Source organism: Pinus tabuliformis, chromosome 7 (assembly GCF_031772625.1).
Source record: "Pinus tabuliformis cultivar Carrire ecotype Pingquan chromosome 7, CPIR1, whole genome shotgun sequence".
NCBI classification, from domain to species: domain Eukaryota; kingdom Viridiplantae; phylum Streptophyta; class Pinopsida; order Pinales; family Pinaceae; genus Pinus; species Pinus tabuliformis.
Genome location: NC_142293.1, coordinates 169713464 through 169739770, shown reverse-complemented (window position 1 = coordinate 169739770; position 26307 = coordinate 169713464). Strand labels below are relative to the sequence as shown.

General features: G+C 36.6%; 1 protein-coding gene across 1 annotated transcript; it reads right to left on the bottom strand.

Moving 5' to 3' along the window:
* Nucleotides 1-3804: 3804 nt before the first annotated feature.
* On the bottom strand, nucleotides 3805-10734 carry LOC149246371 (universal stress protein PHOS32-like). The gene is made up of 5 exons (XM_089457894.1): nucleotides 10134-10734; nucleotides 5395-5474; nucleotides 5188-5306; nucleotides 4966-5039; nucleotides 3805-4230 (listed from the first exon to the last, which is right to left on the bottom strand). The coding sequence occupies exons 1-5, from the start codon at nucleotides 10375-10377 to the stop codon at nucleotides 4205-4207; spliced, it is 543 nt and encodes a 180-aa protein (XP_089314020.1). The 5' UTR covers nucleotides 10378-10734; the 3' UTR covers nucleotides 3805-4204.
* Nucleotides 10735-26307: the final 15573 nt, after the last annotated feature.

The following is a 26307-nucleotide window of genomic DNA, read 5'->3' as shown; positions in this document are numbered from 1 at the left end:
ATGATCTGGGTCTTCAACTTGTCTTGACGATGAACCACACTTGTTGGTTCAAAACGCGTCGACAAATGTATTATAATGTGATTTACACCAAAAAATCTTCTCATAAAACATAAAACAATTCATTGTAAAATCATTACAAGAGGAAATTATGCAAAAAGCAGGAATGATTATGGATTTGCAAGAAATTACCATAGATCAGGAAATGTTCATGGATCTATCAACATAAAGTACAATCCAGTAGAACCACTAATGAATCAAAACATTGTATACTACAATTGCAACAATCTTGGTCACAAGGCACAGGATTGCAGGCTTGTGAAAGAAAATGCTCCAACCATAAAGATGAAGAAACCAATTATGAAATGGGAAAAGAAGAAGATGAATGGCATATAGACAGTGGATGTTCAACACGTATGACAAGGGATAAAACAGATTTGTCAGCTTAAAAAGAAAAAGCGGCAGTGTTGCATTTGGAGATAACTCCTACATCAAGATACTTGGGAAAGGTGTAGTAACTCTTGGAAGTGAACATGTCAAAGCAACAAATGCTTTGCTAGTTAAGGATTTGAAGCACAAGCTTCTAAGTATCGACAAAATGTGTGATCAAGGGTATAATCTCATGTTTGATTCCCAAAAATGTGTAATCAAAGAAGAAGACTCGTAAAGATTGGTTGCAACAGCTACAAGAAGACCAAACAACATATACATTCTAGACAAAGCAGAGCAAAAGAAACTTTAATCCAAGCAAAAGAGCTTCAAGAAAAACAAGGAAAGGACAAGACAACAAAATTAGTGTTAAATGCCATGTGTTCAGGGGGAGCAACGCAAAAGAAATAATTCACCCTTTGCCATTGATTTCAAAGGGGGAGAGAGGAAGCAAATCATGGAGACAAGAGAGCATGAGACAGTGGGGGCATGGATGTTGACATCAATGACAAAGAGGGAGACTGTTGCAAGAAATTGTCATTGATGTCAAAGGGTGAATGGGTCAGCACTTGTTTGATTATGTGTGCACAAGTTTGTGTATTTGAATGTGAGAACACTTCAATTTGGTAACCCTTGTCACACCATTTTGTTTGATAGGTGGTACGCTTTGTTTTTGCCCCACAAATTCAGGGCCTTAATATTTCATTATTGCCCCTAGAAAGAGGTCAAAGTTGTAATTTAAATTGGCCTTACTTCAATGTCTGAGACAACCCTAAATGAGAACATCTTGAACAAAAAATATTTTTTTAGTGATATAAGCCTCCTCTTAACTAGTCAACTTGATGCCAAACATCTTGTATTTTCTTATGTGCAAGTCAGCCCTAATTGGTTCAGGTTGGATCTAATGAAAGCCGTGTTTTTTAAATGACAAAGTTGGCCCCATAATAGGCCTTTTCAAAATATATATATATATATATGCCCTAGTCGTGGAAATCAATGGGCAGAAGATCAAGCATTGTTTAAAAAAAAGGAAATAATAAATTTTAGCACGAGTCGAGCCCTAAAAAGAAGTATCAGAAGAAGGTTGCATTTGAGACCTCTTCTGGAGCAAGTTCGGGAGTATTTTTTTTGTATGGTGTTTCGTTGACAGGATTGTTTTGAGAAGCTATGTGTGAAGGCAATTTGAGGCACATTTCTAGTAATTTCTTTCAGCCTATCTGTAGCACAATTCGGCCTCCCCGAGGCACAAATTTTGCCCTTCCTGAGGCCTGAAAAGAAACCCTTTTGAGAATATTATTTGGCCTTCCCGGGGCTTGGTTTGAAGACTATTCTACACCAAATTTCCAAGGCTTGTTTCAAGGTATTTCAGTCTGCTCAAACCAAGTAGAAGAGGCCCCAAATTAGGTCTACTGAGATCACGGGTCTGTGGACAACTCAATCTTGACCAAATTATGTTATGAGGTTTTTTGAGGCAGGCCCAAGCTCCTAGAAAGATCAAATTATGAAGTTTTCCAAGGCAAAGGCAAATACAAGTTTCCTAAAGCAGACCTAGGCCTACCTTGAATCTGTTCATACAACTAGTTTTGAGGTGAAGTAAGCATTAAGGTTGATTATAGGAGGTATGGGTTTTTCTTTTGGACTAAATTGAAAATTAAAATTCAAAGTAACAACAATATATATATTTTGGACATTCAAGGAGCAAACCTAAAGTTGTAAATACTTAGAAGAAATAGAAGTGTTTGAAAGTTATTGTAATTGGGTCATTATCCCTAGTACAGAAGCCCAAGAGTTATTGTTCTACCTTTTTTGTAAAGGGTGGCAGGGTGGTGCTAGGCAAGGAAGTTGTAGCTTCCGTTAGGATATTGTCACCTACTTCCAGTGGGAGTTGGTAAACCAGGGGGTGTAGCCCTTCCAATTGTAGCTAGTAAACAGGGAGTTGTAGCTTCCCTCAAGAAATAAATAAATTGTTTATAGATAGATCTTGTGTTCCTTGATGTGATGTTACTAGTTAATGATTTATGATATTAAATTGCAAGAAAAAGTGAAATATTGATTCACATCTCCGCTCCCCACCTCCCCCTACCCCTCCCCTTCCCCCTCAGTGTTTCCAACAACCAATACAATGATATTCATAGGCACGAAGCCATTACAACAATGTTCATCCTGTCATTAGGGGGATTTGAACCTAGGTGAGGAAGATAATAGTCATTCTACCCAACCACCCAAGATAACCCCAATTGACTATCTATTTACTATTGTTGTTGTGTCGAGCACTGAAATAGTGTTTTCATTGCACAAGCACCAAAGGAAATATTGTGATTGAAAACACTACACACCAATGTTGACTAAGAATAAAGTGATCCTGTGATGTTAAAATATGAGAACCAAAGTTCCATTGCTCTTACAAAGAATCCAACAATTTAAGGAAGAAATACATAGGCAGCTATAAAACAGCCATTCTTTTGTCATAGAGAAGATTGCTCCGAGTCACATTTCATGGAAGAACCGAACATGTGTATATACAGCATCATCATTTTCTAAACAAAAAAATATTCAAGAAACTTAAATCTTGAATTCTACACTTCTTAAAACATGGTAGTAAATATCTTAACTAAACTCTTCATTGCTCTATGTCAATTACACAAGCGTCAGTTAAATTTTAAATGTTTTGTCCTGAATATAGCCAAAGCGAGAGTGTAAACAGAATTAACCTGGTATCCCAGTGTCTTGTTGGTGGCTAAAGCTCAGGCACTTGGAGTTGTAGGTTCAATGTTGGCTCAGTTGCTTGTATCTGTTAGCCACTGCTCTCAAGAAGATGTGATGAAGAATCTGGTAGGTTAATTGTCGGTGGCTAAAGTAATAAGTTCATGGTTGCTCAAACGCTCATCTATTAGCAGCTACTCTCAAGAAAACTTGAAGAATGGCATAAGCAATAAGTAAAAGCAAGATGAATAAAATAATGAGTTGATGTCTTTTATGTCCTTAATTTGCTGTATGGAAATATTCTCAGGTTTAACGGAATATAAGCAGAGAAGGATTCCTACAGGCAGTTACTTTATGTTAACTTTATTGTTTACATTATTGTTTAAAATTCAATGTAAAGTCGGATATTCTTCCAAGAGATCCATGTAAATACTAAATATCATTTGAACAGAGAATGTCACAAACTGATACATATTTTATGTAGAGTCTAGCAATCAATAATTTTTCAGGCATTCCCTGATTTGGCTGAAGTTAATAAATAGAGAAATTACATCGTGAAATTTAAAATTCTTCCATTATTTAGAAAACATGACAACTGTCTTATTCTACGTTAGCCCCAAAAGAAAATACCAAATGATTCAATTATACAAGCATTTGTTCTAAGGCTTCAAACAATTTCTAATTAGCCCCAAAAGAAAATACCAAATGATTCAATTATACAAGCATTTGTTCTAAGGCTTCAAACAATTTCTAATATTTTTATGAGTACTCAAGCTTGATCTAAAGCAGACATGGTACCAACATATTGGCCTAGAAAAACCCATATGATGGCTAGGACAACAAACTTCATCTGAAACAGTTCAGAAGTGGAATATACAACTTATGAAAACCAAAATACAATGATTAGACCAGTCCGGCTTGGTCAGCTAGTTTACAATCATTTGTGTTCGACACATACATACAATCAATTTCTGCTAATAGATCAGTCCACCATCACTTGAAAGTGGCGCTAAAATCATACCAAATACAAATATGCTTCCTGATGTCCATGTGAAATGGACCTTTGGAGAGATTTCTATATTACTGATTGGTCTCCAGACTCTGTCAAAATAGCACGAAATACATAAGAGTTGGTAGAGTATTTTTAAATCTATGTATACAGATAAATATAATCTTGAGTGTTATCTAGGCATGTGTTGGGTGTGAAGCTGTGAACACACCACAGTTTTTGTAGTTATAGACCACAAGGAATCGAGCCAAACAATGTAATAAATAAAAATTATGATCAGGATTGCCAAGATCAAACAAGCCATTAGATAGGGTGGTTAGTCAGGATTGATCTTGTCAACTGACCCTGGGCTTTGTAGAGACGTCCCGAGTCAGATAGGTTAGCTATTGACAATTCTTTCTCTTGCAAACTTATGCTATCTGCTGTGCTAGTGTACCCTTGTTTAAGCTCTCAAATTTCGACAGTGGGTTTTCTTCCCAGTATTTGGATTTCCCATTTAAACCCTGGTATGTTATAGTGTGTCCGCTGCCATTGTTTTCATTATTCCACCACTGTTATTTTGTTTGATACTAATATTATGGATCTCCTAAAATAGTTTGCCATAGCCATGGTTATTATATATATAGACTTCGTCTCATGATAACCAACGCATTTGGTTGGGAAGATACACTGCTACTGTTTTGCAGCTTGAGTCCTTTTGAAACCCGACAACATGATTTGGATAAAAGCTTATGCATTGAAACAGAGAGTTGTATGCAGGTCCAGACATAAATACATAACAGCTACTTTCAATTTGTGAGAAAAGAAAGACTGTAAATGAACTTTACCTCTGGGAGGAACAATCACTACAGGGCAGCTACAATGATGGAAGCAGTACTCACCCACACTCCCTTGCAATACACTTTAAAGTTTAAACCATAGAAGACGTCAGAAACAGTGAAATATTTGAAGAAACACTAGCACACTTATAATTCAGATATCCTCTAGCCTTTAAACACAACTTTAAGCTTACAAGAAGACGCAGAGTATTCAAAATATAAGGATCTTACCTCTTAATTATTCCCCTGCCTCTTGTTCCCAATACAAGTGCAGCGGGCTTGATTCTTTCAGCTTCACGGCAAATTGCCTTGCCTACGTCACCCTCCAAAATCCTAGCTTCTGTTTGTACCTTTTCAGTGACAAAATCAACATGAATGTTAGAATCAATGGAGCTAGTCTCTAAGGACTACATTTACAAGGTTTCTTATTAGAATTACCATGGCAACTTCATATGCTTCTATTGCAAGTCTTTCCATTAGAGCTTGTGTGGCTGCAAACAGCACCTCGTCATCCGCATCTGTGCTCATTGAAATAGAACTCTCATCAATCTGAATTCATCTATGGTACAGAAGAAACTAAGTTTATATAGAAGCCCAAATATCTTTAACCAACTCCAGGAGAAACTCTCTTAATAATTCAAAGTGTGATATTGAACATGATCATCCAAAACAAATATTGATCAGCAAAAGCTATTCAGAGCACCATCGTTAAAATCTATTTAGATTTTGAGTAATGTGATCTTTTCAATGATAAACTTACAATTTATCCAAAAACGAAAGGCCAGGGTGCTATGAAAACAAAATTGAGAACTCAAAAATAAGAGAGTTACAACTTGCCTCAAAAAGAAGAGAACGTAGGGTGTTAAACTATGAAAACAATATCGCAAAGCCATATAGACCAAATGATGAGTCTAAAATTTGTGCATCCTTCTCTCTGTAGAAGGACACAGCATCATGACTTTGGTATACAAAACTAATCTGAAGTTAAGTCACAAAAATGTTGCCTTTGCTCAAATAAGACAGACATAGTGCAGGTGAATAAATTGAATATAAAATCAACGTTGTTATTCTCAATCAAAAACTAAATGTTTTGAAAACTTCAATGATACTTTTAGATAACTAGAACAAAAAATTGTAACAATTGGAGGGAAAAATCAATTCTTCACTGCTACTTCATGGACCATCATCAATGAAGGCAGCTAGGTCACAGACTACTTGTTTGTATAAAGTAAAATGATATTGTATCCAAAATCAAGGGGAAACACAAGTAGAAAGAGAATGGCTTACGCAAGAACGACAGCACAAGTGCCTAGTCTTTTTGGTATATCTGACTCATCCACTGATCCGAATTGAATCATTATATTATTTTTCATCCATCTTGATGTGTTCAAAGAGGAAAAATTGGAGGAACCTGCTTGTGGGAACAATTTTGTCAACGGGACCCAATTTGGAGAATTGGGGTCTGAAACCTTCTATGGCCATTTTGAGGACTTAAATGGTTATTTTTGGGGGTAAAATTTTCCCTCTTAATTGTATGACACCATGACACTATTCTAAACTTAAAGGCATTTCCAATAGTGCAAAAATCCTGTCCATTGGATTCCTTATGTAATAGTTATGTCTCCCAAAAGTTGACCTATCATGTTTGACCACCATGGTATGACTGGATGTTACATTGGCCCCATTACTTATGCACGTGGGACTAGCCATGTGGAGGCTATTAAAAAGACTCTAGATGGGTCAAAGTTGTAACTTTAGTTGAGAGTTGAAGGAGTCAAACCTAACCCCTAATTGGCTATCGAGCTATGTTATAACCAGGCCATTAGGAGGAAAAGGGTTCCATTCATTTCGATTGTATCTTGCTCCATAGTAGAGCAGAGTAACATGAAGTGGGAGTGAGAGAGCAAAACAGGGGGGATTTAGTGATTTGTAGCATCCTATCAGGCAACAGGTCTCAGGTAACTCCATAGAGAGTGTCTTCTCCTTTGTAATAGCACTTTTTCCACTGCAGAGAAAAGAGAGCAAAGCAGCCTCACTTTCCAGCTCATTTTTCTCCTGTAAGGATTTCCCAAAGCATATACTGTGGTCATTGTGGTTGGTGTATGATTGTATTTTACTGTTCTCTATTTTCTGCATTTTATCTATTACATGCATAAGCAAAAAACAGTAATTAATAAATCTGGAATCTAAGGAAATTAACCCTCACAGTGAAGATTTCAGTCTATTTTTATCCAAGCTATTGTAACAAATTGTCCAATGGAATATCCACAGCAATTTATGGATCATCCACACCATGTAACTGTCAAACATACATGGACTGTGAACAGCCAATGTGAAAGATAAACATTCAATATATCTCTTATTCACATGATATGCATTTATAGTACACTCTTGTAACCCTTGGATTCATCTTCCAAGGCCTCTTGGACTTCCTTTGACTGTTCAACTTCCACACCGTAACCTTTAGCGGATTAGGTGTCCAACATTCCCCCCTTAATCCAAAGGGGTATGTGTGAGTCCAAGAAGAGAGTTGTAATACAAAATGTGCAAAAATACATGGTAGCACTAGGTTGAACGTGCTCTCTGAAATGATGGTATAAATTGGTGGTTTAAGGATGACCACCAACACTGGGACGCTTAATGCAATTCCTAGAACTCTTCCAAAACTGGGAAGAAGCTGAAGTCTTCTGCTAGAGGAAGTGCTCCTAATGCTTTGAAGAGGGAGACCTTCAACCTGGAAAAGAGAGGTCTGCAACCTGTGTAAAAAGGGATAACCTCAACCTGAAAAGGGAGGTCTCAACCTGCGGTGGTTTGAGGATAACCACCAACTCTGGAATGCTTAATGCAATTCCTAGAATTCTTCCAAAACTAGCAAGAAGCTGAGGTCATTTGCTAGATGAAGTGTCCCCAATTCTTTGAAGAGTGAGAAGCTGCGCATTATGACATTGTATAATTGTATTTCCCATATATTCCAAACTTTAATCTTAAAAGTCCATTTTGAATATAAAATTAAAAACAATGATAGATACTTAGAGATAAAAAAAGAATAGATGAACGGATGCCCCATCACAGAGATGAAGAATTCCAAAATTGGAGTTGTGTTGGCTTAGCACCAGAGTGTATAGAAATGTGAAGATGGCTGATGGAGGGCAGAAGAAACTGTACCTATCGGAAATAAGCAAAAGAACTTCACATGTAAGAAAAACAGAGAGAAAGAAGTCTAACAGATCATTAACATGGAGAATGTAAATACTATACAACTTCCTCAAAAGACTTGGGGTCAACCTTTCCTTGCACGTACACACCCAAGAAGATAAAAACGTACCATAATTAAAACCAAATAACCAAATGCTACAATAGATCCAAAACGCACGAAGAGCTAAAGCATATTAGTATCATTTCTTTTTTCCATCTTTTGAAAAACCTGGCATTTATATTACTGAAGGGATGATAACCAAATGCTACAATAGATCCAAAACGCACGAAGAGCTAAAGCATATTAGTATCATTTCTTTTTTCCATCTTTTGAAAAACCTGGCATTTATATTACTGAAGGGATGCAATTATAATCCCTCCTGAAGGAATAAAAAAAACTAGCGTTACATCAAGATTCAAGATTGCCTTTCCCCTACCTACTTAAGCAAGTAAAGCAAGAGCAAGTGCATGCAATCCATCTCATACATCTAGTTTTTTGTTTTTTTGTTAAGGTAATCAAGCAAACTGATTATCGTATACTATATAGCTATATAATTCAGAAATGATAACTTATCAATTTATATAAACATTTCTTTGGGAAGATCTTCAAATGTTGTGACAACTCTTTCACAACAATGAGTGGAGAATGATCACTGTGACAACTCTTTCACAACAATGAGTGGAGAATGATCACTGTGACAACCTACCAAACATTTATTGAGGAAATTGGAGGTAAGACTATGGTTCATATTGCCATCTTCCCTGATCGCAGGGTTCAATTCCAAAAGATATCACTTGTACACTATAGTTTATTACTGCTACATTTCCAGCCTTTGCAACTAGAATGAGTGAGGTATTGCTCACATCCAACCAAAATCTCAGCGAAGAAATGAGACCAGACAATGTATCATTCTGAAAACACCATGGGAAGACAAATTCTGCTAATTCCTGTGAGTTACAATAGGTAACGGATAATTTTTTTTTGGCAAAATGTCCTCTCAGAAGGCTGTGAGGTCCTCAAAGTTCTTACGTGAGGACGTCTGGTAAAGTCTGCATGATACGAAAGTGTTGCAATTCAACACATATCAAAATAAGGAACAATAGTCTCAAGCTTATTAGTCTCAATGGGTTCTTGGTAATCTTTCCATAAAAGTTCCCAAACATATAAAAGCTTTTGAAATACAGTGTAGCCTACTAGTTCTACATTACAATAGCGCAATTAGTCGAAGTGAACATTAAGTTAAAAATGGTAAAAACCCTCTCAAGCCATTGTTCATGAGTAAGTGGATGCCTAGTAAACGGGTACTTAACGCATATTTACCCATGGGAGGCATACAGGGTCAATAAAACATAGCCCCCACAAGGATTTTATTCTTCAAATAAAAACGTAGTCAGCAAGCTACCGTGAGGGGGCCATTGAACCGATTGTCCGCGGAGTCTGCCCTGGTGGTTGTGCATAGCGTCCAAGCTCTTATTGGTGGTGGAACTGGACGCTGTCATTGGGTACAACGGAAACATCTTAAATATCAAGAAGGAATACATTTATGTTTGAACCCTATGATTTGTCCACTGAACAAAATATCCCCACGATAGGATCAGCCTTCTCTACGGGACACACACAGAGGCAAGACAAATTACTAGGCTTTTACTATTCAGCCCTAAGCTTCAAGCAACGAGGATTCAACAGCCCTATAGACAAAGCCTTTGTTCTCTCTCACATACAGAAAAGCACAAACAGAAGCAAACTAAACTAATGGGCTTTAACCATTTACACATGAGCGAAAAGGTGATTTGGATAGCACCGCAATTCACCAGGGCCATTATGAGTGAAGCCAATTAATGGACTATAAATCCCAGCTCCAAGCCACTATGAGAGCATAGGGATCTAATAAGCACAAAGCTAATTTATGTTTGAACCCAAACTTGAACTGTTGCAAATACTAAAAGCCAGAATAGCTAAAAACAGAAGAATTGCACTCAACTGGAAACAACGTGAACAAGATGGAGTGTATCCGCCATGCGACAGAGATGTACAATGGCCCAATCAAAAGCATGTTTGCTAAGAGGCCCGTGATCTACGCTGACCATAATGTTACGCCCTCTTCTTCTTTCTCCTGTCTCTCTTTCTAGCTCTGGCTCCAGTTGTTTCTTAAAGGGGGCAGGCAGATTTACATCTTTCCATCGATGCTCCTCAATCTCCATATTTGTTTCCATACTTGTTTCCATACTTGCCTGTAAATACTTCACCCCTGATTGAATTGAATTGCAAGATTTTTTAGATCACCGATATGACGAGCTCTTTCAGGTATCTTTTCCCTTTCTCCACTTTGATCAGACTCTAAACGAATATATACAGATGGGAAAGATCTCCATTCTTGTTTCCATACTTGCCTGTAAATACTTCACCCCTGATTTAATTGAATTGCAAGATTTTTTAGATCACCGATATGACGAGCTCTTTCAGGTATATCTTTTCCCTTTCTCCACTCTGATCAGACTCTAAACGAATATAGGCAGATGGGAAATATCTGCACGTTCCGTAATAGGTTAGCCACCGAGTTCTTCCACGGATTGTTTTTAACTTTACATCGAATGTGGTCCTGTTTAAAGGTCGGCGAATCCACCCTTCGTTTAAAGGTTCCCCTAAACCCATTTCAGATTTTATTTTTTATTTATTTATTTTTTGGAATTGGGTTGAGTACATGTTGGGCTATTTCAGATTTTATTTTTTATTTTTTAATTTTTTTTAATTGGGTTGAGTACAGGTTGGGCTAGGTTTTTTTTATGGGATAAAAGGAGTATTTATTTATCTTCAGATTTATTTTTTTATTAGGATTGTACAAAGCAGTCAAAGTGACTTTTATTCTCTAACTCTTTTCTTTAAATGTGAATGTGAGATGTTATTATCAAGATTATCGTAAGTAAAAATATTATGAAATAATTTAATATCTGATTTTTATTTTCAATCTCTCTTTATAAATTTGAATATGAAATAAATATTTAACCTTAATCAAATTAGCTAATTTATACTTCAGGTCAAAAAATTTACATTAAATATTTTTCAAAAATTAAATCAAATTTTATCTCTCTCCTTTCTTTGATTTATTTATAAAAATCCGAAGCTTTTATATTTCCGTATTTTATTTATTAAAATTTGAAAAATATATTTTAATATTTTATTTATTGAAATTTGAAAAATGTATTTTAATTAATAAAAAATAATTTTATAAATAAAATTGAATAAAAACATTTTAAAATTTTACTTAAAATATTTTATAAAAATATCAAAATCCTTTATTCATTCATAAATTTAAAAACGCATTTCGAAAAACAAAAATTTATTATAGAATGAAACATGAACATCCATTCATAATAAATGAAATTTAAAAACACATTTCGAAAAACAAAAATTTATTATAGAATGAAACATGAACATCAATTCATCAATTTATTATAGAATGAAACATGAACATCAATTCATCCATTAATGAGGGGCAAAATAACCTTTTTCATACATATGATCATTTATTTGTGTAAATCTAGATATGGAGGGTTAAAATGGTATTAATAGTTTTGATTTATCCCTTATTTATAATTTTTGGAAAAAAAAATTGTATAAATTATATTAATGTTTTTTATATCACGATTTTTGAACTATATAATGTGGTTTATGATCAAGATTAAGATGAAAAAAAAACAATAATTTTAAACCAAATTTCAGTTTTAAAAAAGGTTCTCTAAACCTATAAAATATTAAAAATAATTAAAATAAAAAAATATATATATATAGGATTAATTTATATAGAATTAACTATATTGCACATGATGATGGTGGTGGTGGTGGTGGTGGTGGTGGTGGTGGTGGTGGTGGTGGTGGTGGTGGTCCACTAAGACAATGCAGTCTATCGGACCTCAAGAAAAAAGAAAAAAAATATAATTATGATTCTTCAAAATCTTGTTTTTGTGATAAAAAAGAAGAGAAAGAAGCACTTCAAGATCGTTATAGTTAGGCTGGCTTAATAAGTCAAGAATATTGGATGTGTGGCAGATGTTAATGAACTGAGAGCAGATGTGAGTAATAGTCATGCAGTCTAAAAGGAAGTGTTTTTCATCTTCCATCTTCTTAGTATCACAAATCTGACAAATTTTATCATCCCAGAAAGTCTTGGGAGTAGACCGTTCCCGGTTTCACTTCGAAGCTCATGAAAATTAGTTCTTATCCTAGCAACGTTCATTTGTTTTCTTAGTGTTAGTCAACACAGAGATATAATTATGGTTATCAAGGGCGGGGTTGATCACCTCCTTATAGTATCTTAGCTTCCTTTTACCCTTCATCTCCTTATCATCCCATAACTTGTCCTTAAAATTGGAAGTAATAGTATCTTTGACACTATCTTGGATTCCATGTTGTAAAGCTTCTTCTTATACATCAGATATCTAAACATAGTCGTACTTTCAATGGGGGACATGCCAGCTTCGATCAAGAGGATAGGATAGGGAGTATTTTTCTTGATCTTTAGGTTGTAGGTTATCAATTGCTTTTGAATCATCTCAATCTTTCTCCATGACTCTCTGGATATACTGCAACCCCAAACTTCACATACGTATAAGACAATAGGGGTGACGAGAGTCTCAAAGAGAAATATTTTTTTACTCCAAATGTAAAGATCAACCGACTTACAATTGTTTTCAAGATCATAATAAGCTTTCCAACCTCCAATAACTCTTTTCTCGATGTTATAATTCCAGTTGAGCTGATGAGCAAAGTCAATACCCAAATATTTGTAAGAAGAAACCTGCTCTAAACAATGGTTATCATAAACAAAACTACCATGGGTGATCTTTTTTTATTTAATGATCATGACATTAGTCTTGTTGGCATTAACTGCCATACCCATCTTGGAGCAATAGACATGAAGAGTCTTAAGTTGTTTATCTAGGTCATCATGGCTTTTTCCAAGAAGAATGATATCATCAACATAAAGGAGAAGAGTAATGATTATACCATCAAACTCAGTGCCCTTGCACTTGCAATTTCTAGACACTCCTCAAGCTTATCGATGTAAATGCAAAAAAGGGTGGATAGGGGACACGCTTGCTTAACCCTGATATTGAATTTAATATCTTTAGATCACGCTTCAATGGTCTTAAGCTTGGAAATGACAGTCTCGTAGAGGCGGACCACAACAATCCTCAATTAAGGAGGAACCATGATCTCTTCAAGTATCTCCTAGAGCTTATCTTGAGGAACAGTGTCGAAAGATTTTCTAAAGTCCACAAAACAACGAGAGAGATTGACTTTACTATTGCGACATTCCTCTACAATGATCTTGAGAGTGAAAACATGGTCGATAGTCGAGTGATGTCTCCTAAAACCAGCTTGCCCTTTAGCTCTTTTACCATGGTTTTCAAGTCAAAGGCTAAGCTTCTTTTCCAAAATGAGCCCATATAGCTTGGCTAGGATGTGGCTAATCATAATGGTCTTGTAGTTTCCTCTTGATGAGAGCTTTGTATAAACTTATATTTCGAAGCTTAATGATTTCATTAGGAGTGTCTCTAATCGCTTTCCTAGCAATTTCACAGTCTTTGTCATACCGAGGATTGGAAGGTCTATTTTCTGTTTATACGAAGTCTCATTAGAGAACTTACTAATAGTAGTGAAAAGGGTAGTAGTAAAATGGTAATAAATTTGATCAATGTTGTTATTATAAGTCGGGGAGCCTAAAATCTTTTCTAAATCCCTTAAGAAAAGGTCAACATTACTTCTATTGAAGCGAATGTGTCTTTTTCTTTCACTAGTCTTGTGGATGTGGGTGGTATGCATAACAAGATTGAGAGATAAAGACAAAGGTATGTGGTCAGAGTCAGGCTTGTACCCATTAAGTAGCTCAGTTTGTAATATAGTTGAGGACATGGGTATCAGAAATTGCATAATCCATGACACTGCTACCTAGCCCATGGAAACAGGTCATCTAATCGGAGAGAGGCCACTTGTTAATACCATTACAAATGATTATGTCCTGGGAACTACAAAGTTTGAGGATCTCAGTACCGAATAAGTTGTCGATTATATCTTCAGAGTTTCTCTTGAATCTATTAGCTAAGTTACTATCTTCATCAAGCCATAAGGGGTCGGGGTTTAAGTTGTTATTTAACATAATAACTTGGTTACTAGCAGTTCTAGCATTAAATTCCCCAAGAAAAAGGATACTACCTTCATTCCTTAGGTTGTATATGTCTTTTTATAGGGTATTAAAAGGACAATTTTTATCCAAGTTGTTTTTCTTATAGGATGTACAGTTGATATGAGCGAAATAGCAAATTGCAAGAAAGATCTTATTGGTGGTAGAATCAGAGATCTTGATCCAAATGTACTAATTGAAGGGGTTGATTTTATGAAGTCGGATGTGAGAGGAAATAGTGTTCCTTATATAACAAGCTATACCACCAAAACCCCTCCGGGAGGATTTCTTATTCCAAGCTGACCAAAGACTGAATTCGTCAAGGTGAGGAACCCTAGATTCGTCATGTTCCCAAGTTTCAACTAAAAGAATAAGGTCAATATCACTTGGGGTCCAACTTAACATAGGACCTTTACACCATGGAAAACCACGGCAATTCCAGAAGAGGATCCAAAGTGACGCAAGTTCCTATATATCACTTGTGTTTGGGACACTATCTCTAATAATAGCTTTCTTATTCCTAATGATTATCCATTTCCCTTCTTTTCTTGCCTCCTTGACCTTTTGGACTTATTTCCTAACCTCAACTTGGTCTTCTCGAATGAGATCTTCATTTCTAAAGATTCTTGTTCGTTTTAGGCTTGGGGATTTTGTTAATTTTTAATTAACATGTTCTTTGCTTAGGGCAATTGCTTCATTAGTCCATATTTAACTACATTAATCCATTAACAATCACATTAATCATTAACTTATGACAGTAACTGATGAAAGAACATTCAACATAAATACAGAAGACAAGCCAAGACAGGAGAACACAAGGATATGGCTCAAGCCAGGGAAAAACCCTTGAATGATTATTCTAATTATCAATATCAAATGTTCAGCAGAGAGAGTACAATAATTTAAAGTCAGAATGACTTGTCAATTTAAGACCCTTAGACAAAAGAAGGGCTTGATCAAAACTGTAATTCTGGCACCCTCTGCATGCTTCATCATTGTAATTTGGATCACAGGTTAGGGCACAAGTGCAGTCTACTACATCACCCTTTTATTGACTGCGGCTTCCATCAACTAGACCTTCCAACTATACGTTGCCCATTAACCTTCATCTAGGTTGCAAATACGAACCACACAACCTTCAGATCATGCATTCCAGACTGTGGCATCCTAGTTGTAGCTTCTTGGTCTTCAGAATAGGGTGTTCAAGGCCAACAACCTGACTGAAGGTGACTCAAACTATTGCGGCCAGATTCTAAGAGAGATTCACCATGGGGATCATGCCCAAACTATAATTAGATCAACCCTTATGCAAGGTGGCAGCCTCAACTCCAAACTCAGACCTATAAGAAGCAAGAAAACACTCCAAAATCTAGAAATTTCCCACACCTTATCTTCCCTTCTCTTGTGGTTTCCCTAAGTGAAGCATCTCAGCCTAGTTGCAGAAGATGAACCCAAAACAAAACTAACCTTCATCCTCCTTGAGCACGGTTTCCTCAGATATACATTGGAGATATTTTTAGATATGTGAAATGAGGATGGAGGATGCCTTTATGTATAATTTGACATGATGATTTGTCCTTACAAAGGTGAAGCCTACCTTGACACTTGGAGGCAAATTCAAAATTTCAAATTTTTAATTTTTCCCGCCTTGATAAGGTTATGAGTTCTAGAATTTCTTTTGAACAAATAAATATTTTTGGCTATCCAAATTTGGTGATCTTTAGGCCGATTGTCATCCTCGCGAGAAGAGGAATTTAATGTAATAATTATCTTCTTCAAAGAAGATTCCAAAAGTGGAATTTTGCCCTAGTTTCCAAATTTTAACACTCCCACTCAACTAGGGGGAATTCCATCTACCAATCCATCCATCATCATTGATCAACCTGTCATCCTGATGCCATGAATCATCTCGGAGTCTCATCTCACCTCTGATCTGCTCTGTTGAACACTGATATGAATTATAAAGAAGAATCGATCGAGAGTGAGTCACAAGACCATGCCACTCTCCACTGACAAAAGTAAGTCCACATAGTCAAAGGGTGAACTCCAAACAGACTTGATCCCAAGTGATCAAGTTGAAGAAACACCATGCATCCTAGTCATAGGGAGTACGACAGTACACGATGCGTCCATCGATAGTGCTATGGTCCCTAACCACTTTTCCCAACTCATCAGCCAGATGAGAGGTACTTCCCATGTGTCTCGGACTACATGGGTAGGATGATGTAGAAACATCAACAGGGAAATAATATACCATATCCTGCTCACAACCACACGTAGGGAAAGGAGAAACCACATCCTACAAACACATGTCATAACCACACGTATGGAAAGGATGAATCACATCCTACAAACACATGTCACAACCACACGTAGGGAAAGGATAAACCACGTCCTACATGCATGTCAATAATCAATGGTAAGAAGGATCCTACACATGGGGAAAGGATGAGCCATGTCCCACTGACATGTCAACCATCGATCGTAGAGAATGAGCATCCTACATGTGGGAAAAGTATGAACCACGTCCCACCGACATGTCCAAATGTGACAACCAACATATGTCTATTAGAATCTATGACTGGGGTGTCCACAGGAGAAGGTGAAATACTCATCCTGCTCACATTCCATCGGAGAAGGCGCACCACTCATCCTATGCAAATATCATCAGCTGTAGGGGAAGGTGAACCAATTACCCTATGCTCTCATATATCATCATGGAGTATCACAAGGGAAGGTGAACCACTCACCTTGTATACAACATACCTATAGGGAAAGGTGAACCACTCACCCTATGGTTGCTCATAGCTCAAGAAGTACCCCAAGCTCCTAGGATCACCCAGAGCTCAATGATCAACATAGACCCTCATATTAGGGTCTATCCATGACTCCCAACCTCTCCTTGAATAATTTACCAAGAGGCTTTGTATGGATGACAATAATATGCTCATCTAACCAATAATGATGGAGATTGGTAGCTCTCCAATGTATCATATCAAAATAAAGTAGTACCCAATACTTAGAGCTGTCATGGAAAATGAATTCTTTGAAAAAAAATGAATCCCTTTAAAAAATATCGCAATATACAATGATGGTTACCAACGTGTGCTTAAGTGGTTCACTGAAGAGCTTCAACAACCAAGTGGATTCATAATAAGCCATGCAGTTAGCTTCAATAGTGATTCGAGAGCAACAAAATCAAGAAATATAGCACTAGATGTACTCCTTTTACTCATCAAACTGCCAACCGAGCCAGTATCAAAATATCCATGAAATCTTGTATTCTAGTAGCGAATTTATGACCATAAATAGTAGCATCACACTGATATCTCAACGAGAATCACATCCATAACTTGACTTAGAGGCATGTGATAAGTGTTTATCAAGAAAACCAGGGATCAACAACTTCTCCTTCTCATCAAACTTTCAAGGATTTCCATCTCAGCTTTGAAAATCCTATATTGATATCAACATACATCATTTTCAATCATTATTCCCTCTAAATATTGGGAAAGTGACCTTACCCAAATCATTGAGTTAACTTTGTTCATATAATCATAAAGAAGCTTATGTCAAGGAGTCTATAACATCAAAGAGTTTATCATCAATGAATCCACATCATCATCATCCATGAGTCCATATCAACATTACAAGATTATGTTAGCATCAATAGATCCACACCATTTATATAACCAATAAATCCAATGAATAGAGTATATAGATCAACTATATCATCTACTTCATCATTGTCCAAATTGTCATCATCAAAGAGTAAGTATCAAGTACCATCAAAGAGTCCAATCACATTATTCATGACATCAAAAGAGTACTTATCAACAAGGAGTGCATATCATTTATCATTCTATGGGTTCATATCATCACCATCATCATTAAGGACTTCACATCATCATCAAGAAACATTAGTGATGATAAAAGACAATAAAAGAGATGTATAATACTTATCTTTTGAAATCTAGATAACTTTCTCTTAGTCCTAGCCCTTCTATAACTAGCCTATTCTTTTAACACAGGAGGATCATGTTTGCCATGCCAAGCGAATAGTAAGTCTGCCATTTTGAAATATGAGATCATATGAACATTATGTCTGCGACACGATTAATATAATATGTCATATGAGGATTATGTCTGTCATTAATATAATGTGCCATATTCATATGAGAATTTTATCTACCATATAATAAGTCATATCCATATGAGGAACCCATCTACCATATAATATAATGTTCCATATCCATATAAGGATCATATTGGCCATGTAATATAATGTGTCGTATCCATATAAGGATCATGTCTACCATGTAATATGTCATATCCATATGAGGATCATGTCTGCCATATAATATAATGTGCCATATCCATATAAGGATCATGTAGAAATTCTTACTGTAGATCACCTGATAATGCAATGTAACTAAAGCAAAATACTTGATCTACTTCTACAAACAAACTTGTGGAAGCTTAATCGATTTTGAGCAAGATCAAATAGAACACATATAACAGATGAAGAAGAAAACAATCACACATTAACATAGAAGAATACTCTGGGGAAAGCCTCAGCTAAAAACCCCGCTATCTGTATTATCATACAAGTGGAAATATCTCAAGATTACACAAAGATTTAGCTCACAAGCTATCCAACTCTCAGTACAATCCCTCATTGCTACTTATAGACAGAATAGACAACACATATGCCTTCCTTTAGTCCTCTAAGCCTCCTATTTCCTTGCACAGTTTCTCCTAGGTCCTCCACTTGCAACCTGTGTGATTCTCACCTCACACACAACACTGACCTTTGAAATAATTGCGCAATCCTAAAGGAGTTAATTACCTCTGCATGGATGAGTTTCCTTTATAGGAAAATTCCTCCAACTGATAGTACATTGTCCCTTCCTTTAATCTCAACTGGGTCTCTCTCTGAACTGACATGCATGAGTTATTTATGAGAGAATATTAAGTTATCTGGAGAACACTAGTTGCATGCATGCATGCAATAACTGACTGAACTCACAATTAGTTCCTCCAACTGTTTGGAACTAATTTGACTAGACTTAACTCAGTTAACTGAGTTAACTAATTACAACTCAAATACAACTCATCCTTATCTCCTTAATTAAGGGATAACTTCCCCAATCAAAGGGATAATTGGTGCATGTCTTCACAAAGACTTCATGTTTGATCTTCTCCAACTAATTAACTCAAGATGAATTAATTAATTATTTTTCAAACAGCTAGTGAGACTAATTACCTCTGCATGGATGAGTTTCCTTTATAGGAAAATTCCTCCAACTGATAGTACATTGTCCCTTCCTTTAATCTCAACTGGGTCTCTCTCTGAACTGACATGCATGAGTTATTTATGAGAGAATATTAAGTTATCTGGAGAACACTAGTTGCATGCATGCATGCAATAACTGACTGAACTCACAATTAGTTCCTCCAACTGTTTGGAACTAATTTGACTAGACTTAACTCAGTTAACTGAGTTAACTAATTACAACTCAAATACAACTCATCCTTATCTCCTTAATTAAGGGATAACTTCCCCAATCAAAGGGATAATTGGTGCATGTCTTCACAAAGACTTCATGTTTGATCTTCTCCAACTAATTAACTCAAGATGAATTAATTAATTATTTTTCAAACAGCTAGTGAGACTAAGTTCGAATTTTAATTCTCAATTTTGATTCAAGGACAAATCAAAATTGGAATATATCCCAAAATATTATTTATAGCAATGTTATTTTTAGCATTTCTATTTTTTTCTATTTCCAACAGAGTTGGAGTATATCCTGAAATGTTATTTATAGCAATGCTATTTTTATCATTTCTTGATGCTATTTTCAACACTCCCTCTCAACAAGAAAGGCATTCAACTCGAACCCAATCCTAAACCTTTGGAATGTTCTGCATGCAACACTTCTCACTAGTGTTGTTGCTCAAGCAACTCAGAAGCAAAAAAATATCCAACCTGAATCAGAATGATGCCTTTGTCATCAAAGTCTCTGATTGCTATTTCCTCTGTCGACTAAAAACTTTGCACCTCTGTGCTCTTCAATGTCTCACTGCTCTAGCCTCTGTCACTTTGATCTCTGACTGCATCAATCACATTGATTCCTACTACTGCATCTGTGATGTTGTTGGTCCTATCTCCGAGCATGCATCTGCACTGCACCTCTCATCATGTTGCATCATGCTGCCCACTACTGCACTGCAACTCAGTTATCGAGAAGTAAGTAATTGATCTCCCAATTGACCTCCCTATTGGGATAGAAACACCCTCTGATGCTAAAGCTTCCTTTGTCACTCCATCTGCATCTGTCTCTACCCACTCAGCCAGTCCTGCTACTCCTCGTCGAGGCTCCCGTAGCAAGGTCTAATCAAAGAGGTTGGGTACCTCAAGGATCCTACCCCTATTTCAGCCTTCTTGGGACTATCACTTCACATCGCCCCACCTCACACCTGGAGGTATGGCTACATGTGATCCCTCTGCCCACTTGGCTCAAAATTCCCCCCTACTGGAGGTCTCTGCATGAGTGGATGCCTCCACTCGATCTCCTCTCAGATTCTCCAGTTGTGGCTGCTCCATAACCTCCTGAAGTTGCTTCACCAATTGTGGCTCCTCCACAATTGTTTGAAACTTCTTCTGGCGCTGCATGTTGAGAGGTAATGTACTCTCTCTCTTAACCACCAAGTCTCCAACATTTTCCTTGCTCCTCAAGGCTTTGCATGCATATTAAACCTCAAGAGCATACAAGTTCTTGACTCGTGAACCAATCTGCTTCACTTGTCTTGTGGTGATGTGTCTAAGGAAAACCTTTCCCTTACTGAAGACTACATAATAGCCTTTGTCCTCCATCTTCGTGATCGATACCAAGTTCTTCTTCAGTCCTGACACATACTTCACATTTGTCAAGGTAATGAGAGCTCCATGCTCCCTCTGAAAAGCAACCGTGCCTACTCCCGAAACACTATACTTTTCATCATTACCCATCTCTATGCGCATCTGGAGGTCTTTCTCCTCCAAGGTACTCAACAAACGCTTATCGTTGGTCATATAGAATGAGGCTCCACTGTCAAGAAACCAAACATAACCCATCATCGATGACACCATGCATGCGATGAGGGTAAAATCCAATTCGAACTGAGAGGCTAGGGCCTCACCTTCAGATCCTTCTGAAGATCCCTTCTTGGATTTATTCAATGGACAATTAGTTGCATAATGGCCCACCTCATGATAATGAAAGCATCACTTTAGATTTGTCAGTCTTCTTCCCACCATGGGAAGAACTCGATTTGGAATGAGAATCCTTCTCCTTCCCTTTCCTTGCCTTATTGGCTAAGGCTAGATTTTCTTCATCCTCCTTGGATGAAGAACCATCTTTGGTGCTCTTCCTGATCTCCTCTTGCATCAGATCCGACCACAGTCGTTCCCAATCTAGAAGTTTCTCTCTTCCATTCACCGAGTCCTCATAGCTATGCTAGCTCTTAGGAAGACTAAGGAGAGCAAGACTCAGCATGTCATCATTGGCTGTCATGATTCCTACACTTCCAAGCTCATTTCTATAGGTGGTGAGCTTGTTCAGATATGCAGAGATCGTGTAGCCCGTTTCACACTTGATTTTCCGAAGCTTTTCCTTCAGTGCCAGCTTCCTCTGGCCACTGTTGTTCTGATATAGATCCTTCAATTTTTTCCACATTGAAAACAGAGTCTCCTTCCCATGGAGACTCGAGACAATATGGTCTCAAACTCCCTCCAAAATAATCCTCCTCACTCTCACCACACATTTCTTCCATTCTACCAAATCTTGGGCATTAGTTGTTGCTGGCTTGGGGACTTCTTGATCAATGAAGTCCTTCAAACCGTTGTCCTCTAATACCACTTCCATGTTATCCTTCCAGGCTATGTAATTCAAGCTGCCATCTAGGGCATACTCGAGTCTCAAGACATTGAATGCCATTGGTGAATTTTGAGATGTGATAAGAAATCGATTATGTACCTACAATCAAGAACTTCAAAACTTCGAACTTCTCCCTTCTTTGTATACTGTTCTCCACTTTGATCACCTTTGCTCGGATACCATGTAGAAATTCTTACTGTAGATCACCTGATAATGCAATGTACTAAAGAAAAGTACTTGATCTACTTCTACAAACAAACTTGCGGAAGCTTAATTGATTTTGAGCAAGATCAAATAGAACACATATAATAGATGAAGAAGAAATCAATCACAAATGAACACAGAAGAATACTCTAGGGAAAGCCTCAGCTAAAAACCTCGCTATTTGTATTATCATACAAGTGGAAATATCTCAGGATTACACAAAGCTTTATCTCACAAGCTATCCAGCTCTCAGTACAATCCCTCACTACTGTTCATAGACAAAATAGACAACACATATGCCTTCATTCACTCCTCCAAGCCTCCTAATTCCTTTCGCAATTTCTCTTGGGTCCTCCAGCTGCAACCTGTGTGATTCTCACCTCACACACAACATTGACCTCTAAAATAACTGCACAATCCTGAAGGAGTTAATTCCCTCTACATGGATGAGTTTCCTTTATAGGAAAATTCCTCCAACTGATAGTACACTGTCCCTTCCTTTAATATCAACTGGGTCTCTGTCTGAACTGACATGCATGAGTTATTTATGATAGAATATTCACTTATCTGGAGAACACCAGTTGCATGCATGCATGCAATAATTGACTAAACTCACAATTAGTTCCTCCAACTGTTTGGAACTAATTTAACTGGACTTAACTCAGTTAACTGAGATAACTAATTACAACTCAAATACAACTCATCCTTATCTCCTTAATTAAGGGATAACTTCCTTAATCAAAGGATAACTGTTACATGTCTTCACAAAGACTTCATGTTTGATTTTATCCAACTAATTAACTCAAGATGAATTAACTAATTATTTTTCAAATAGCTAGTGAGACTAAATTCGAATTTTAATTCTCAATTTTGATTCAAGGACAAATCAAAATTGGAATGTATCCCGAAATACTATTTATAGTAATGCTAGCATTTGTCACCTTAGAACAACTTGGATCTCACAGTAGCATACTCATTGTAACATCTGGCAACATGAAGTATACATTTTAATAGTACCTTAGAACCTATGAACTTTGTTCTTCAGATAAAGATAGGAGACTTGAGTCATTACAGAGCGGTCCCTTGCCTTGGACACATCACTCAGAAACTTGTATTACTATCATGTCAAGCCAAGGCATCAAAATTTCTGTTTAAAGAAGACATCCAAGGCATCGAAAGTTATGTTTAAAGAAGGCATCAAAGGTATGTTATAAAGAAGGATCGTAGTTATGTTTTAAGGACAATCACCGCATTTTCTGTGAATATCATTTTATAAGAGATCTGAAATTATGATGTAAGGCATCCAATAGTTTGACACTTAACGCTCTATTCCTAGAAAGTCATCCAAAGATTTGTTGACCAGTTGAAGTTCCCTTGTGAAGGTTTGTTATAAAGTTTAGTGTCAAGAATTTTTAATGTCAAATTTCTTTGCAAGGAGATATATTTCGTGAGCATCACACAATGAAGTTATTAAAGATGGGGTTGAATCATGCTGGAACAATATCCTTTCGCACAACTTTAAATGATCAAGAATTCTAATCTGCTTTGAAAGGAGTAAAACAAATTAAATCATAAAAAATACATTAGACTTGTAACAAGAAAATTGTCCAACTATCCAATGGAGTCTTGTATGTGTACGAAATTCTCAGAATCCCAAGGTGCAGGTATTGAAGAAATCATAAGAAGGTATGAACCTTAGGTAGAAGGGAGTTCGATCCTTTAATCACCATAGAGCTACATGGTTTCATCCACAAATGGAGTCATGTTGCCTGTAACTTAAAACATGCCTTAGATAAGGTCAAACTTGCTCAATTTATGCACAAAAATGTGCCCTAAAAAAAGGGTCGAGCCATAGCACAGAAAACAATAACTCTAGACATGTGTGAGTGCCCAGTAATGCTAATTGTAACTCAGAAATACTCCTTCCTGCTCAGAATTTTAGCTTCTGATAAATAATTGTTAAAGATCATGAAGAACCAGATATAACTTGGAGTATTCACCAAAAAAAAAAAAATGTCACTTGCAAAGGGCAATAAATGCCCAACGAGAACCCCTAAGGAAATACTTTGAAAGAAACTTGTTCCCAAATCTTCAACTTTAGTCTCCTTGCCCAGAAACATGAGACTTCAAAAATTTCCCATATGCCATTGCAGAAATCATGAGAACTTGTCAATGAACTTCCCTTGGTGATTGCTTTCTCTTTTACTCCAGCTTGGGCTTATCCTCGCCTGGGCTCCATACCATGTTAATTTTTAGTTAACATGTTCTTTTCTTAGGACAATTGCTTCATTAGGCCATATTTAACTCCATTATTCCATTAGAAATCACATTAATCATTAAATTATAACAATAATTGATGAAATAACATTCAACATAAATATAGAAGACAAGCCAAGACAGGAGAACACAAGGATATGGCTCAAGCCAGGGAAAAACCCCAAGATGGGGAAAACCCTTGAACAATTCTTCTTATTATCAATATCAAATGTTCAACAGAGAGAGAGTACAATAATTTAAAGTCAGAATGACTTGCCAATTTATGACCCTTAGACAAAAGAAGGGCTTGATCAAAATTGTAATTCTAGCACCCTCTATATGCTTCATCATTGTAATTCGGATCATAGGTTAGGGCACAAGTGCGGTCTGCTACAACACCCTTCTATTGACTGCGACTTCCATCAACCAGACCTTCCAACTATACACTGCCCATTAACCTTCATCTAGGCTGCAAATACGAACCACACAACCTTCAGATCATGCATTCCAGACTGCGACATCCAAGTTGTAGCTTCTGGGTCTTCAGAATAGGGTGTTCAAGGCTAGCGGCCTGACTAAAGGTGACTCAAGATATTGCAGCTAGCTTCTAAGAGAGATTCACCATGGGGATCATGCCCAAACTATAATTAGACCACCCTTATGAAAGGTGGCAACTTCAGCTCCAAAGTCAGATCTATAAGAAGCAAGAAAACACTCCAAAATCCAGAAATTGCCCACACCTTATCTTCCCTTCTCTTACGACTACCATAAGTGAAGCATCTCGGCCTAGCTGCAAAAGATGAACCCAAAACAGAACTAACCATCGTCCTCCTTGAGCACGACTGCCTCAGATATACATTGGAGATATTTTTGGATATGTGAAATGAGGATGGAGGATGCCTTTATATATAATTTGACATGATGATTTGTCCTTATGAAGGTGAAGCCGACCTTGACACTTGGAGGCAAATTCAAAATTTCAAATTTTTTATTTTTCCTGCCTTGATAAGGTTATGACTTATAGAATTTCTTTTGAACAAACAAATATTTTTGCTTATCCAAATTTGGTGATCTTTAGGTCAATTTCCATCCTCTCTAGAAGAGGAATTTAATGCAATAATTATATTCTTCAAAGAATCTATCCAAAGTGGAATTTGGCCCTATTTGCCAAATTCTAATAGATTTCCTAAGTATATCCAATTTATGGTCATTACAGTTGACCTTGACACAAATTAGTCTATGTTTATAATCGAATATATTTCCTACCCTTATTGCTTCTGTGAGATAAGTTGTTTGAATTTGAGATTTTGTTTTTTTTATTGTTCTTTAACTATTTCTAATGTGTCTTCATTGTTTTTTTCTTCAATACCAACAATTATAAGGTGTAAGGCTCTTTTGTATTGCTCATGGTCAAGTATAATTTGTTTATTAATTTCCTCTTTTATGGGTTTAATATCTAATTTATTCTCTGTGTTATTTAGGGTTGAGTTATTATGTAGTTCTTTTATATTTTTAATCTCGCTTTTCAAGGTGTCATTTTCTTTAACCATTGCTTGTTTGCTATGTTCTATTTCTTGAATTCTAACTTTCATTCC